Raw genomic sequence first — 15,865 nt, 5'->3', positions numbered from 1 at the left:
TCCTTTCTCTATAAGCACTGTCTAGTCCTCTACACATCTGGTCAACTTACACAATGGAACAGCATGGGCTGTAGCTGTATCCCCTTGTGTTATATGCCTGTATTACCCTAATATTTGGGCGTGTTCTGTGTTGAAAGCACTCTGAATACAGTCAGCAGCTGAAGCAGTCACTGACAGCAGCTCTAATTAGAATGTACTTCTATTGTTCAAAACTCATCTTGCCGCCCTTTGATTGGTGCTTTTGTGCATAAACTAACCTCTCACTTGCTCAAACAAAGGCCATTAAGACCTTTGTCAGTTTGTGACAGAATTCATTTCAGGGCATTGTTGAGGAATAGTTCGTGGTCTGGCCTACTTTGCTATAACACCTGCAAAAGGCTTTAGCTGGAAATGCTATGGTAGCATTTTTGCTATGTCTTGTTTCATTTCTTCTGAAAGTATTCAAAAGTAGTAGTATGTTCACAATAAAAGTGTCTTCTTTGTAATACAGCAATTCAAGTGTTGAACTGCTGTATTACAAAATTACTTAGTTTATTAAGTAAAGAAGCAATTTTCTTAGTCCTTGAAAGTGCTGTGAATGTGTGTCAGAATATTCTAAAAAAACCCCACATTTTGTAATGAATAATTCTACTGACTCTAAGGTAACATTTTGATTAGATACATTTTTGGGTTTTTATCTTTTTCAGCTTTAACAGATACCTCAAACTGGGAATTCCCAGATGTTTGCAAGTATTACTTTGGATCCTTTGGTCAATGGTCAAGCCTCTTATTTTCTATGGTATCACTTGTTGGAGCCATGGTTGTTTATTGGGTACTTATGTCCAACTTTCTGTTCAACACAGGGAAATTTATATACAGTAAGTATACATTTTGGATTAAGTTTTACAGCAATCCTTTGCAAAGAAAGATTATCTTATAATGAAAAAAGATTGTCCATTTTATGTAATCTTGATTGTCTTGCTACGCTGTGTGAAAAAGCAATTAAAAATAAGTACCTATATGTGGTGTTATGGACAAAGTCCTGTGTGTTTTCAAGGCCACTTTTTCCATTTCTCTCTCGAAGAGTAGTTTTCTTGGTATAGTCTAAACAACTTGAACCTGGCTGCTTGTTTCCATTCTGTTTTCACTCCCCCTTTGTTTGCATGGGTGTATCTATTTGAACAGCCATATAACAGGCTAGACTGTTGAAATGATTCAGGGTAATGAAAAAAAACAGTTTCATTATAGATTTCAGCAAACACACTTGAAGTATTGCTGCGTAGAAAGTTTTTGCAAGTGTCTGCGAGGAAGTAATGAACTGTATCACAGTAAAAATGATTGTTAGTGTGGCATTGCTACAGAAGAAAATACATTGGGTTTTTATACCCTGGTACATGCACAGGCATTTGTGTGCATAATCAGTGTAGAGTTGTGTGAATGGATGATGGAATTGAGATCTTTGAAGATCTGACTCATAGAGTTGAGTAGCTTGACTAAGGTTTAAAATATTTTGTGTTGCAGGTTATCTCTGAGGCAAATAACAGCACAGACACTTAAGCCTGTTAAACAGTGTTTAATTAGAATTCCCACCATCCCTATAGGACATACTGTGCTATATTGGTTAATGACTGATTTTATAGCTGACCTAATTTATATATTGTTACAGCCATTTCATTTTAGACATTGGGTTTTTAAAATCAGATTAATACTTTAATCTTAAATTATTCAAAATTAAATAATGCCAATTCTAATAAGCAAAATTCAAAATGGTGAAAAGATCTTATTTTCTAGGAAAAGAGTCCCACTTTTCCATGGCACTGGCATGTTATTTTATCCCTTACCTATATTTGTTTGGAGTTCCTACTTCAGTTGTTAGGTCAGAGATAACGATCGCTGACTTCTTGTCCTAACTTTCATACTTAATTACTAGGTAATAAAATGTGTAATAAGATGTAGCTTTGTAGTTAGGTAATAAAATGTGTAATAAGATGTAGCTGGCATCTCCCAGCCACGTGTTTCTAAGTATTCTAAGCAGGCTACTGTGTTTATTTCTAATACACTCACATGACTTTTTAGAACATCTGCACATGCAGTTTAGGTAGGGAAAATTTGATTTTCTGTGGGAGGATGGCCTAGAAATCTGTAGTACACAAGAATGCAGGAATTGTTAGCTGAGTGCAATATCATGCCTTTTCTTAACATTGTGTTGCATGGTCTCACTCAGGTTTTGTTTTATGGGAAAAACAAAATCCACAAATGCAATTTCTAGTCCTAAACTGCATGTTAAATACAGAAGAAACAGAAGTTGACATCTATAACAAATTTGAAAGTGCTTAAATTCTGTAAGATCTGTTAATTTTGATGGCTTCTCATTACGTACTTTTTTTTAATTAGGAACACAAAATAGTGATTTTAGTTAAATCTTGTGATTGTTGTATACTCTGAACTCGTAGAAGTAAGTATGAAAAACTTACTTGTGATTCAGGGTGTTATAAAATAAAGAAAGAAGAAACAGTTTTCTTCCCACAAGACCTTTTGCTTTCCTCATGAGAAACAAGCTGCTTTTAATTGCATGTAAAAAAAATCTGAAGCCAACTGCCCAAGTCAATTTTTTGTGCATAACACACCCACATGCAACAGAAGCAAAATTTAACCAGTTACCCACTAATTCAATTTCCAAGCTGATGGGGCATTTTCTCTTTGTATATGTACACATAATACATAAATATAATGAAATTGCTATCTAATACCCTTATAAAAGTGAGGTTGCAGAAACATGGAAGTAACCGGTGTGGTATAGCAGTAAAATAGCACAGGACTATACTGGAAATAAAACAGTACTAGAGATGCCTGTACAACAGTGAGGCTTGAACATTTTTCCAGAGTTTCTCATGGAACATGGAAAAAGCATCCCACAGAGCCTCTTCTGAAAAACAAAGTGTTAGAAAATGAGTAAGGGAAGCTTTTTCTGTATAATACTGTCTAGACTAGGGGTATGTTTACATGCCCTTTTATTCTGTCCCAGAAGAGGCTGAATTTAAGATGCATCTCCTCACTGTCCTACTGTTCAGCATTACCAACTGAGTAGCTGGAAGAAGTGGAGGTGTGCTTGTGGAATCCTGGGAGTGGGGAATCTTGAGAAATTTGTAAAGGGACAGGGCTTCTGAGAAGAAAGTAATGCAGTGTAGAGCTACTTTAAAACACTTCTACAATAGTTTGAAAATTTTCACTTGGGTCTGGGGGAAGTGCAAGCTGCTGTGCTGTGCCTCTGATGTAATTTTCCATAATATTTTTGTACTTAATTTTAATCAAGTCAACAGATGAAAGCCTAATAGCAGGTATGGGATATTGATAGTGGGATTTTTTTCTTTGCAGACTTTGTTCATGACATTAATGTAACAGATATTGTTCCTGGCACCAATGGAAGTAACAAAGGTAAGAAGCACTTACAGTATTGTGTTTCCAGTTTTGGGGTGGGGGGTTTAAAGGCAAATCATCATGTTTCAATGCCTAACCACATTCCATTATAAAGTATATATCATCAGTTGTTACTATGTGTTCCTTACAAAACTAATTTTCTATCTGGGATTTGTACTTCCACAAATAACCACACACTTGGAGATCTGAATAACTAGGGAAGCAAAAAACAAGTAAAAGAAATGGAGGTGAGAATAGGTATTCAAAAGCCAGTTACAAGTTTCTGCATGCCCAGATACATCCTCCTTAAAAGCCTGACTGTTAACTTTTTAACAGTAGTTGCACAATGAGGAATTGCCTTAAGGAATTTTAACTTTCACACCCTAAATTTAAGGCGCCTTGGTTCTGTTTACTGTTTAAAATCTTGACTGGGGCAGCTTTACTACTCACAAGTTCTTCAGCAGGATTGTTTTTTTAAAAAAAATATGTAAGAACAGCTTTCTTGATGCTGGCTGCAAAAAAGAAACAAGTGTCAGGCTACTTGAGCCTCTGCTTGTGCTTTTTGGAGAATCTGACATTTGCACAACTAAGAGAAGAAACTGCAGTCAACTATGAACATAGATCTGTTCCCAGTTCTTAAGTAGGCAGAAAAATGAGCAAAGCAAGGCAGGCATTGTCAACCCCGGAATTTTTTCTGCCTGTGTAACAGTGACTGAATCTGTACTGCTTTCTTAGGAAACAGAAAGCTTTCTCTACCCTGAGTGCATGAGGAATGGGGAAACATATCACTACCAGCTGGGCAGCTGTGTGTAACACTAGCTGCAGCTGTGTTTCTGGAGAGCAGATGTTGGAGTCAGGCAAAGGAGTTAAGAAGTAATTCTGAAAACCAGTTGATTGGCATTTGAGCTGGTGTTGAGTCCTGCTCCTCCAACAGTCCTTACCAGCTAGGCACCAATTTGTGCTCTCTCCTGCTGTTCTTTCCCATGCTTATGCAGCAGGGAGTATAACTGGGAGGCAAAGTAGACAATATTCCACACTATCCTCCACCAACTAGATTTAAAGCAGCTGCTACACAAAATTAAGGGCTGCTAGATGTTCGAGTGACTCTTGACAGGACATTCAGGGCTACCAAGGAGATCAGTAAGAACAAAAGCATTTTTCAAGATTTGTGAAACAATCCCCTTTTAAGCATATTTGTCAGAATGCTTTTTACGCCTTTGCCTTTTTGACAGAATGGGAATGCAGACAGCGTAGGATAGTGGCTATCGAGTATTGTGGGATGCCAAGATTTTAAATAAGACATTATGAGAACAATAAGTTTTATATTTCAGCATAGAGCTTCATAGGCATGTGTTCCTCAGAGGGTCTTTTTGGTTGATTTTGTTCCAGTCACTTGCTGAGGTGCTGCCACTGAACAACCTCTGTGTAAGAGGAGTATGATGTTCCCTCTTAGCAGTTTTACTGGAGCATATCTTATATTTGTTGTCTTCTCTGGCAAGCGATGTATTTGCCCCTATCATGGCACAAAGATAGCAGGAGTGTTTCTGTTCAGTGTATGAGTAACAACCTGCCAGTTGCAGTAGCTTTCTTGTAATCCTTTGTTTGTAGAGCAGTTTACAGTAATTCAGGCTCTTCTGTACAGAGGTGCACTTGGATTTTGGTTGACACGATCTTACTGAAGTGTGCAGGGACCGATCAGGATACTAAATATGCAGCCAGATGCAGGGGAGCATTGCTATGACTTGATTCCAGCAAGTGCACGTAGGCACTGAACAGACCTTGTTATGGGTATGTGACCTTGAAGGATGATCCTGTGTGACAACTTGGGCTTCAGATAAATTATCATCTTTGTTGTGCTCAGCTGGAACAATTGTAGCACTGTCAGATTAAAGCGCAAAGTGCCTAGCAGTGGAATCTTAGCAATGAATTCCTGATTAAAAAAACAAATAGAAGTTAGGAACTGAGATACTGAGCATTGCACTTGAGCAATCCTCCACAGGTAAAACACACCAGCAATTGTGAGATCTTGGCTGTGAATAATCCGTGCAAGTAAAACCCTTTTCATCTGAAGATATTTTTCTTTTCCTTTCTTCCAGTCATTTGTCCAGGTGCTGCTAGTGATCAACCACCACAGAACAGGAGTGTGATGTTCTCTTCTGGCAACAGAACAGGTTTCGAACTCTTTGAACAATGGTGGGATAAGTCACAAACAGTACCATTTTACCTGATTGCAGTTCTTCTACCCCTGCTAAATCTGAAGTCTCCGTCCTTCTTTGCAAAGTTTAATGTCCTAGGTAGGTACCAAATACTATTAAAGCATTGGTTCATTGTGAGTGAAGTGTATAGAAGACAGTGAAAACTAATCCAGTGAGTAGAATCATAAAATTTTTTAGGATGGAAAAGTCTGTAAGGTTATTGAGTCCAACTGTTAACCCAGTACTATCAAGTCCACCACTAAACCATGTCCATAAGTGTTACATCTGAACATTTTTTGTTATATCTAGGGATGGTGACTCGATCATTTCTCTGGACAGCCTGTTCCAATGCTTGAGAACCCTTTCTGAGAAGAGCATTTTCCAAATCTGAGCATTTCTGGCACAGCTTAAGGCCGTGTCCTCTCATCCTGTTACTGGTTGCCTGGGAGATCAAGCCTCACCTGCCTACAGCCTCCTTTCTGGGACTTGTAGGGAGTGATAAGATCTCCCCTGAGCCTCCTTTTCTCCAGGCCAAACACCCCCAGCTCCCTCAGCTTTCCTCACAGAACTTGTGCTCCTGCCACTTCAGCACCTTGTTGTCTTGAGGGGCCCAAAACTGGCAGTATTCTTGTCACAGGGGCAGCCTCACCAGTGCCCAGCACAGGGGACAATCCCTGCCCTGGCCCTGCTGGCCACACCACTGCTGAGCCAGGCCAGGATGCCCTTGGCCTTCTTGGCCCCCTGGGCACTGCTGCCTCATGTTCAGCTGCTGGCACAGCACCCCTAGGTCCTTTTCCATTGTGCAGCTTTCCAGCACTGTTCCAGTATTCTGCTGGCAGCCCATACTGGGCCCCAAAGTGGGTTGTCAGTTGATTTATTAATCCCACAGGCTTTGTGTGCTGCTTTGGTTGAATCTTATGGGTAATAGGGAGTTAATTTTTCTTCCTTTTTCTTGCTTGATAATCCTGTGAAACAAATCCCATTACATCCACAACAGATTTTCCCAAATAGTTCTTTGCATTCTACTGTGCAGCATTTGATACATACTGCCTTGGTATAGTCAGTCATACTATTCCTCCTCTGGTAAACATTTCAAACCAACAGTTGCTTCTGATCTGAAATAATTTTCTACCAATCAGGTGATTAATTAATCACAACATCAGTCAGTCAGTGTGACTTGCTGCTGTTCTTTGTCCCAACTTCCAATATTGTGGTCTCTTTTGTGCTGTAGAGGAAACAATTGTGACTTGCACCCATGTCTTGAGGTAGAAGGCCGAGGTGGGTGGGGCTGGTAAAGTGAGTGAAGCATGTGGTGGGTGTAGCTGGTCACAGTTCAGGGAGCAGAAGAGGTCTGAGGATAGCCCTGATGCCCACAACGAGGAGAAGGAGAAAACTAGATGGGGGTCAGAGGCTGAGAAGGTTGGATATGCATTGCAAAGGAGGTAGAAGACAGGGATTTGAAGGTCTAGTTTATTTGTCTGTTCCAAGTCTGTTCACACTTTATCAGAGTTTGGATCTGCTCCTGCTAAAACCACTAAATGAAAATACCACACAGGAATTTGGGTGCTTGGTACTGCTTCTGTGCAAAAGATCTGTGTTTTATGTAGGTAGATACAACATTAGAAATTTAAAAAACAGAATATTAATTACTCATCTGTTCAGTAGATTATGTAATTCAGAAGCTGTTGAAAATTGCCTTATTTTTTGTAAATCTTGAAGTTGATAGGGCAAGAAGAAATGGAAGGCAATTTTGAGATGCTGAAATTTATCACTGTAGAGTTTTACTTATCTTGATATCCATGGGAACAGAAGTCGTTAGAAAACTACAGAATATTTGAGTTTATCTTCATGTACAGAACCTTTTCTTTTCTAAGTTTTTTTCCTAATTTCAGCCTCAGGGATTACAGGGTACTTCCTCTGCTGTCACCAACACCTGGAAAATATTAAACCTACTGGAAATTTACATTGTGTGCATGTGCATTAATTTTTCTCTCTGATGTAGAAGAGGAATAAGAAATTTAGACCTAGTCTTCTGTTGGGAATGAATACCAACCATAACTGTTTGATTACTGGTAGCTAGATGGGTGGAGCAGAAATGAAGCACTGCATAAACACTTTCTACTGTATCATGGTATTTGTTTGGCTCTTGTTTTTTCCAGGTACAGTTTCAGTTGTCTACTTAGTTTTTCTGGTTACAGTAAAGGCTGCTCATCTGGGAATACACTTGGAATTCAACTGGTTTACAGAGAATGAATTTTTTGTACCAGGTAAGATCATGAAAATGCAGTAACAAAGTATATATTTGGTGAGTTTAAGATTTTTTTTTTTCTCATTCACCTTTTACCATATCTGAGACATAGATAAAGTGAGGAAATGCCATCTGATATTGCAAGAAGAAGAAAGATCCCTCTGGACAAAGTGACAAGGGATCTCTTTCCCAGTGATGTTCCATAGTTAAAAGACAGTATCAACAGTGGGGAAGAGGAACAGTGCCTATCAGAGGAATCTTCAACATGTATCTTGTGACGAGAGCTTTCCATAGTCCTGTTTCATGTGTTATTTCAAGTTCTGGTTGCACCAGTTTCAGATCATGCCTGTTTCAGTAGCAATTAAAAATGACAAACTGTAGACAGACTGATTGTTAAAGCTGCTTTAGGTTCCCCACACACTGTCTTGCTTAAATGAAATAGCTCATTTATTATAATTTGCAAGTACAGTTTCCCTGTACTTGCTGGTCTATCTTGAGTTTTAGGCCATAATCTTAGTAGCTCTTCTCTTTCAAACACCCATTAGCTGTTTTTATGCCATCAGTACCCATCAGTATGTTTTTATTTTCTTGGAAGTTGTTTGATGGCTATTTGTTCTTTACAAATTGCTGTGACAAATTACTCTGTGAGATGCCATAGTCATAAACAAGTGACATTTGGTATTGCTTGAACAGACAGCCTAAAGAGATCAGTTTCTTTTTCAAGAAACCTGGAATAAGAGAACCAGGGTTAAGTTGTAGCTGGTTTTTCCCATCCTTTACAATAAGGAAAATTTTATGACAAGTTAGCTCCAGGGAGCTGTGTCCTGTACATTAGAATAGTATCACTTCTGTTCTTAGAAACAAGTGAAAAAAGTGAGTCACAGTGACACAGACCATTGAGAAGCAGAGCACCCAGTAGTTTGATTAATTTGGCAAAAATTCCTAGTATTGCTAGGAGGTAGAAAAAGCATGTAGTGAATTGTCCTAGTTTAGGGCAAATTTGGGAGGAAACTGGCAATATCAGTCTTAAAGGTACAGAACATAATATCCAACACAAACAGAACAGACAGTTGGGGACACAAGCATCATAAAGTCATCCCAGGACACTAATGCATACAAATACAGCTACTGAGAGATTCTAAAACTGTCAGTTTGCTTTTTATTATTGAGATTCAATTAGAGAATGAAAAATGAGCCCAGAAGTCGTTTGCACTCAATTCGTCAGTAGCACTTCATGCTACTTAGGTATTGAAGGTACAGTGGAACCAGCTCTAGGGGAAGCATTTCTTTCAGTTTTGATAAGCCTTCCATTAGTTGCCTGGAGTGTGTTTACTTTCCTAACTTCATAGCACTTTACAGAAGTCTGTTTTAAATATGTTTGTATGGAGCTCTCTGTCGTTTGTTCTAGAGGGGTTTGTGAACCTCTGAAGAGTGTTGTGTTGTACCCCTGGATGCTTCTCAGAAGCTGAGCTATCTTAGGGGTCTCTAATTGCTGTTAGCACTCTAAAGAATAAATATTAAAGAGTATATAAGAGTTCTTAGGTAATACCAACTACAGTGATTCTTTAATGATGCCATGAATTTGTGAATTCCTAGACCATTTGCAGCACTTCCAGAACTACCATATTGTGAACATCTTTTGAGTATTAAAAGAAGCCTAACAATGCTACTCCCATGGAGACAAGAAAGAAATTTTTTTCATAAATGCTGTTAAGCATGATAAGAAGTTGCTCTGCCTTTCTTTATGCCCTAGCTTTTAAGGAGAATCTCTTGAATATCTATAGATGTAATTTTTGTTCTGGTAGCTTAAGTGACTTCTTAATAACTAAAAGTTCTCACAGGGTAAATGTTTCCTTCCCTCCATCTCCCTCTTAAGGAACCCATAACTATACAGCCCCAATGCTGTCAATTCGAATTTTACAATGATTTCAAGTTAAACTGTCAAGGAGCAGAAAACCTTGTATATGTCTATCTTAAATTAACCTAATAATCACTGATGGTTGGAGTCTATCAGAGAAGCCTTGCTGGAAAGTAGTAACTTTATTCTATAGTAACTACTGTCTTAATGCATTTTGTACTTCCTGATTAAATATCTGATTAAATCCTGATTAAATATTCGCTGTGGTCAAAGATGAGATAGATTGTCCCATTTCATGGTGGAAGTTCATGAGTTTGCCAGTACCCTCCAGAGTACTGTATGTCATCTGCATTTTCCATTGCTTGTTTCAAAGAAGTAATTTAAAAACACTTCTTTTTTTCTTTGTTTAGAGTTTAGGATTCTGTTCCCTCAGCTCACAGGGGTTCTAACACTTGCCTTCTTTATCCACAATTGTGTCATCACACTTCTTCAGAATAACAAGAATCAAGAAAACAATGTAAGTAACCTCTCAAGACTGTGCTCATTTATATCTAGATTGCCAGACAACAGTATGTTTTTCCTGTGATTTGATAAGAAAAAAGTTAAACATTCTTTTCCTTGCTAAGAGGGAGTAACAGATAAATTACAAATTCATTCACATAAAAGCCCTGAGGAATGCCCTAAACCTACTTCTGGTCAAGATGGTATTAAATGGCCAAATTGCACACAAGAGGCAGATCACTTGACAATGTTGTAGAACTTAATGAAAATTGACCAATTTTAGAAAGAAAAATAGTGAAAAAATGTTTGGTATAGGACTGATTTTAGCAGAATCCTGAACAGTAGTTTTGGGGTCTAGGTAATACCTTTCCTCAGAGTTGCTTCAGTAGTTTTGTTTCACAATCCTAGTCAAAGTCTGCAGAAAAACTTGACACAGTTTAGGGAATCCTGCAATTTGAAGCCTGGAACAGGAGGCTTTGTGATACATAGTCTTTGGACTGGTGCTTTGCTCTTGAATAAGTTAAGCAGTGTTCCTCCAGATGGAACTGCATTCTTTGTTAATATCTAACCATTATAAAAAACCAAATGGAGTAAACACGATACATAGGGTCTGAGAGTAACTTCTACTCTAATTATTTTTATTATTTTATTTTTTCCTCCCTGTTTCCAAGGATTCTTGTCCAGCTGCATTAAAATGTTAGCTGTAAAGGTACCTGAATAACATAAAAATATTTTTCAATACTAGCAGTGTGGAAAAATGGTATGAAATCAAAATCCCTGAATGCTTGAAGTTGTCAGCACCTATACAACACATCAGATAAAATACATCAGATTTGATTATTTGACAATGAAGTGCAGATTATATACCAATGCAATAAGATGACCTCTTAGGCTTTAGAAGTCTGGATAGTTACTTCCTTGTACCTATGAACCAAGACTAGCTTGAATGACCCTATCTGCAAAGGAGTCAGGAATTCTCCTTCTCTGGGGGCTTACAGGCTTCTCAGAAATTAGTTTAACAGCTGGGGGTCTGGACAAAGGAAGCTAAGTAAGCTTTTTCTCGATTTCCTTAAGAAAATCTTACGATGTGGAGAAGGGCAAGATTTCTCTCTAGCTGTGGCTTTCAAATTCTAAAGGCTAGATCTCCACCAGTCAGCTCTATATGCAGAGGAAGCCTAATACCCTCATTCCATCTTCGAGGTTTTCCTGTGTATTTTCCCCCTCCATTTACATCAGAGCAAGCAATCAGATACAAAGAGCAGCACCTGGAGTGTTCTCCAGATTCCTTTTCCTGTGTGAAAAAGGAAGAAACTGCTGTCTGCATTTGAATCAGCTTTTCTAATACCCTCCCTGGAGTTTAAGTTAAATTTCCAAGTCAGCCCTAGCATCCGTCTCAAGCCCTTGACAAAACTCTGCATTCCTGAAGAATGTTCAAATTGCTCAGAAGGGATACCTTTGAAGTATGGCAGGAAAGATTTTTAATGGGAAAACAAATCTCTGTGTACTTCTTGTAGTAGTTTTATTTGGCTGGAGATTGCTTTTCCTGTTTGTAGCTGTACAGGAGCCTTTCAGGTAGCTCTCAAAAATGCTTTGCAAATGTTAATGAAGTACCTGTGCTCTTGAAGAGCTCTTTTGTGATTATGTCACTAAGCTGCTGGGCTGAGTGGGATATTTCCATATGTATAGGCGGCTTGCCCTCTGTTGTAAGTCATGAGGGGTTTTTCCTGTATATTTACAAGATCCTTTCTTCTCTTAGTACCTGCTGGGGTGATACTAATGTAACTCCATGGATAAAAACTTCACTGTTTTATTGATGTCACTTCCATCAGTGTTCTGTGAAAAGGCACAGAATGTGGCAAGCTGGAAAAGCACAGTTTTAGTCTTGAACAAAACTTGCTGAAACTAGTGGTCATAGAACAATTCTTTGGGGAGGTGGAAAAAAGTAAGACAAACAATAACATTCCTCTTAAGGAGTCAGAAATTCAAAACAATAGCAGCTTCCATTCTGGTCACAGGCATGCATCACAGCCCAAAGCTAAAACAGACATGGGGGAGGATTGCTCTGGCTGCTATTCCCGTACAGTGGTGTGGGTGTGAGAAGAGAAGAGCAGTGCACCAGAGTAAGCCACATGTCAGCAGCTCAGCCCTGTGACCAGGATTTTAGTCTGCAGTTCAGAATTGAGCTTCCTGGTCCCATCTCCTACTGCTGCTACCTCCTTGTATTTATCAGTGAAGTTTTTGTACAGTGCTCAGGCAAATGGTTTGAAAACAAATTGCATAGGAAACGTGACCTAGCCACAAAAAGGAGTTGAGCTGTGGGTTTTGGTTGGCTGTTTTTTGCCTCGTTCCTGTCTGTGGTCAGTTTTCCTGAGTAACAGTACAGATGGTACACAAGCCCACCATGATCTACAGGCATGGATATGCTAGTGCCGTCTCCTAACAGTTGTTTGTGGATGTACCTAGGAGAAAAGCTGTGAGTGGGAGGATGTTTTTTGTCTAGGTATTAACTGCAGAAGACATAGAGTTGTAAATGGTACTTATTTTCTGCAGTATTTAAACACTTTGTTCCCTGTAAACAGAATGAGCTTCCATTGATGGTGCCATACCATTGGTTTTCTTTCCAGCCAAAATTATGCACAGCATCATCCATCCTGGAGAAGTACTTTTTTTTTGTCACCCAGTTAAATGTTACCACTTGCCCTTGATGCATGAACAGGTGATGTCTATTTTTATGATACAGATCAAAGTCCTGTTGAGATACTACAGAGACAGCATCTCTCTTGAGAAGAGACTAATCTGAAATTCGATGATTGAAAGGTATTTCAAATAAGCACTGATACAGGCTTCTCCATCCAAGAAGCAACTCCATAAACTAACTTTCACTGGTACTGAAGAAGGAAGTGAACTGTTTTCACCATGGCATTCAACAGGCAAATCAAGGCCTGGAAGTAGCCTGTTCTTTGCAGTACCACTTAAGAAGTGTCTGTAAAGCCACAGAGGCTTCCCTGTGCCATGTCAAATCCCTTGCTGCAGGTCGAACCAGCACCTGAGTACTGACTGTTCTGTGTGTGTGATACAGTGCCTTGTGCTTGCAGGGTTGTCTTTGTTAGCTCCGCCTGATTTATCAGGCTCATCCTTTCCTTAGGAGGCCGATTACTTCCTTTGTTCTGCTGCTGCTGCCAGCCTTAATCACCCAATTTTCTCTTCTTCCATTGGCCCTCCTAACACTTCGTTCTGTGATTCTGACCAGGAGAGCTCCTTGTCAGCAGTGACTGCAGCAAACATACGTTCTCCAAGCTCTGTCTGCAAACCTGCCTGTTACTTCAGGTGTGTTTTTCAAGGTTTTGGCAGGTGTCAGGCTGTAATCCTTGTGGACTGTGACCTGCATGTTACCTTAGGTACTTACTTTGAGACTTCCACCATGATTCTACAAAATACTTCCCGCTTCCAACATTTTTTTTTCTACAAGTTTGATTTTTAAACCATGTCTGTAAGAATTGCTGTATTCTTATGCTTAGGCAGCTTTCACCACAGCAGTGTGCGTTTTGAATGTAAATGACTTAAGTATCAAATCTAAAATAAAAAAGTGTAGTGATTGCCCTTACTTAAAATAATCCCTTTATCTCTTGCCATGTGTCCTTTGATTTTATCTGGAATTATGCTGCCTAAACAGTACTGTCAAGGTCTTTAGGGATTGAGCCCAGGTCTCTTGAGGAATAATGCACATTAATCAAAAGATGTTCCTGTTGTGTAAACACATGTTGTTGTATAAAAATGACCATTTTATACACAGCAGCATATGTTTGGAAGGGAGCTGATGGATGTTTGAGAAAAAAATAAATCCAGGTTTTCAAGTTTGGTGTTTTTTTAGTAGCTTATTGAAATCAAAATCTGGGTACTCCGTGTGGTGACAGCACCTGGAGAAAACAGTCTATTATGTTGCACGCTATGAAAATAAATTATTAAAATTATCTCAGCACTTAGTTTCAGTGCAGATTAAAGCATACATTTAAGAATTCTAGAAACATGAACTGGTTAGTACCGTTGCTAGTAGCTCTTGGAGGTAATAGGACACCACCTATCTACCATTTTTTCATGTCCGAAGGAACCAGTAAGAATTTTGTTTCAGAATTCTTTCCCTCACAACTGCATGCACTCATCACAGCAAAAACAGTTTTACAGTTGGTTCTAGAAGTTATGTGTGAGCAGGGTACAAATAACAACTGTGAGTTACTATGCTGGTTTTATGCATTAGTACTACACCTAAAATACCAGATTTAAAGCAGGTTTTGTGAGATGATGTACATTTAGAAGGGCTTGCATACTTCTTGAAAAATTTTCCAAGTCCTGTTCTCAAGAGATGAGAGTCTGTATCTCTGCAAAATTGCCTTATTGTGTCTCTGAGTCCTGCAGTTAATGAAGTTACTGATAAATGCCTGTAAGAAATTCGGATGGTCTCATTGAGGATTCTTAAAATCAGTTCTTAGTGTGGGTGGGCACTGGTGCTTTTGAAGACGTAGATATTATATAAAAACCTGTACAGCTTCTCATGTCAGGTGAGGAAATGCTGCATATAATTTAAAGAAAAGGCTGCTGCTCATCCTCTTATAAAAGTTGATAGTCCTTACTCAATGACCAGTATGAGGGGAGTCAAGTCTAGGGAATTGTCTTCCTTGTGCATTTAACTGGTCAGCAGGAGGAAGACGTTGCAGCTAGAAATGTGCAGCTTCTGGGAGCTTGAAGGCCACCCTGGAACATGTTCAAAGCACACTGATGCCTTTGTCCCACCAGCCTCTTAAGAGGCAAATAACATTCCTCATCAGACAGCAATCTTCTACTCCAAAAACACTGGCAAAATAAACAGGAGATTCCATGTCTTTCACCAGAAACTGGCTTCCATCTGGATTTCTCTCAAAACTCATAATCTAGCATTTTATACTTTGCTTGAGGATTGCCTTGCACTTGGCAGAGTGTGGAGTGGTGTAGGCTACACTTCTTCTGTCAACAAGATAGTGTGAAGAAGCACTTAGGGAAACACTTCCATGCACACTGTGAGGAAGCTCTGCTTATGCACAGTGAGCTGGCTGGAGGTGATAATTACTGGTCTGGAAACCAGTATAATCCTAATAATTTGGTGCTATGCCTGAGCTAATAAGACTTGATTCTCAGTCTTACAAAAATAGGGTTGTGTATTGAAACATTACTAGTAATCCTTTAAGAAGCTGATGATTAGCAGCAGCTGAACAAATGGTTTGTTGTAAGGTGATGAGTGTTTTGTGCTGTAACATAAGCTTATACAGAATTTAGTTAGCTAATAACTAGAAACAAATGGTCTCTCTCTTTATTTCCAAAGGAAGGGATTTATGTAGGAGAATAACTCACCAAGTACATTGCTGTGAGATCAGCCTGATGTAAATGTAGATTCTCTAATTAATTAGATTTCCCAGTTATTTTCCCGTAATAAATGTGTAATTATTTTTGTGTAGCGGAAAATTTTTGTATATATTACATATTTTACAAAGATAGCCAAAATTTTCAGAACTGAACACTGAAGTTTAAGTTTAAATCCGTACTTAAGTGTATGTAGTGTATTAAAATGTGGATTTATGACCCTAGCTTCAACATTCATTCCTTAAAACCTTTGACTAACTTCCTTTGTATTATATC

General features: G+C 38.8%; 1 protein-coding gene across 4 annotated transcripts in view; it reads left to right on the top strand.

Moving 5' to 3' along the window:
• SLC38A9 (solute carrier family 38 member 9) overlaps positions 1–15,865 on the top strand; it is a 47,838-nt gene that overhangs the window by 17,399 nt on the left and 14,574 nt on the right. For all 4 annotated transcript variants that reach the window (XM_063422975.1, XM_063422976.1, XM_063422977.1 and 1 more), the window contains 5 exons: positions 687–857; positions 3,355–3,414; positions 5,493–5,690; positions 7,751–7,858; positions 10,108–10,214. In XM_063422975.1, coding sequence (XP_063279045.1) covers positions 687–857; positions 3,355–3,414; positions 5,493–5,690; positions 7,751–7,858; positions 10,108–10,214 — 644 coding nt within the window. The remainder of the gene's footprint in view (positions 1–686; positions 858–3,354; positions 3,415–5,492; positions 5,691–7,750; positions 7,859–10,107; positions 10,215–15,865) is intronic.

The sequence above is a fragment of the Prinia subflava genome, chromosome Z (assembly GCF_021018805.1).
Source record: "Prinia subflava isolate CZ2003 ecotype Zambia chromosome Z, Cam_Psub_1.2, whole genome shotgun sequence".
NCBI classification, from domain to species: Eukaryota; Metazoa; Chordata; class Aves; order Passeriformes; family Cisticolidae; genus Prinia; species Prinia subflava.
The sequence above is the reverse complement of the archived record's forward strand: the minus strand, read 5'-3'. Positions and strand labels throughout refer to the sequence as shown.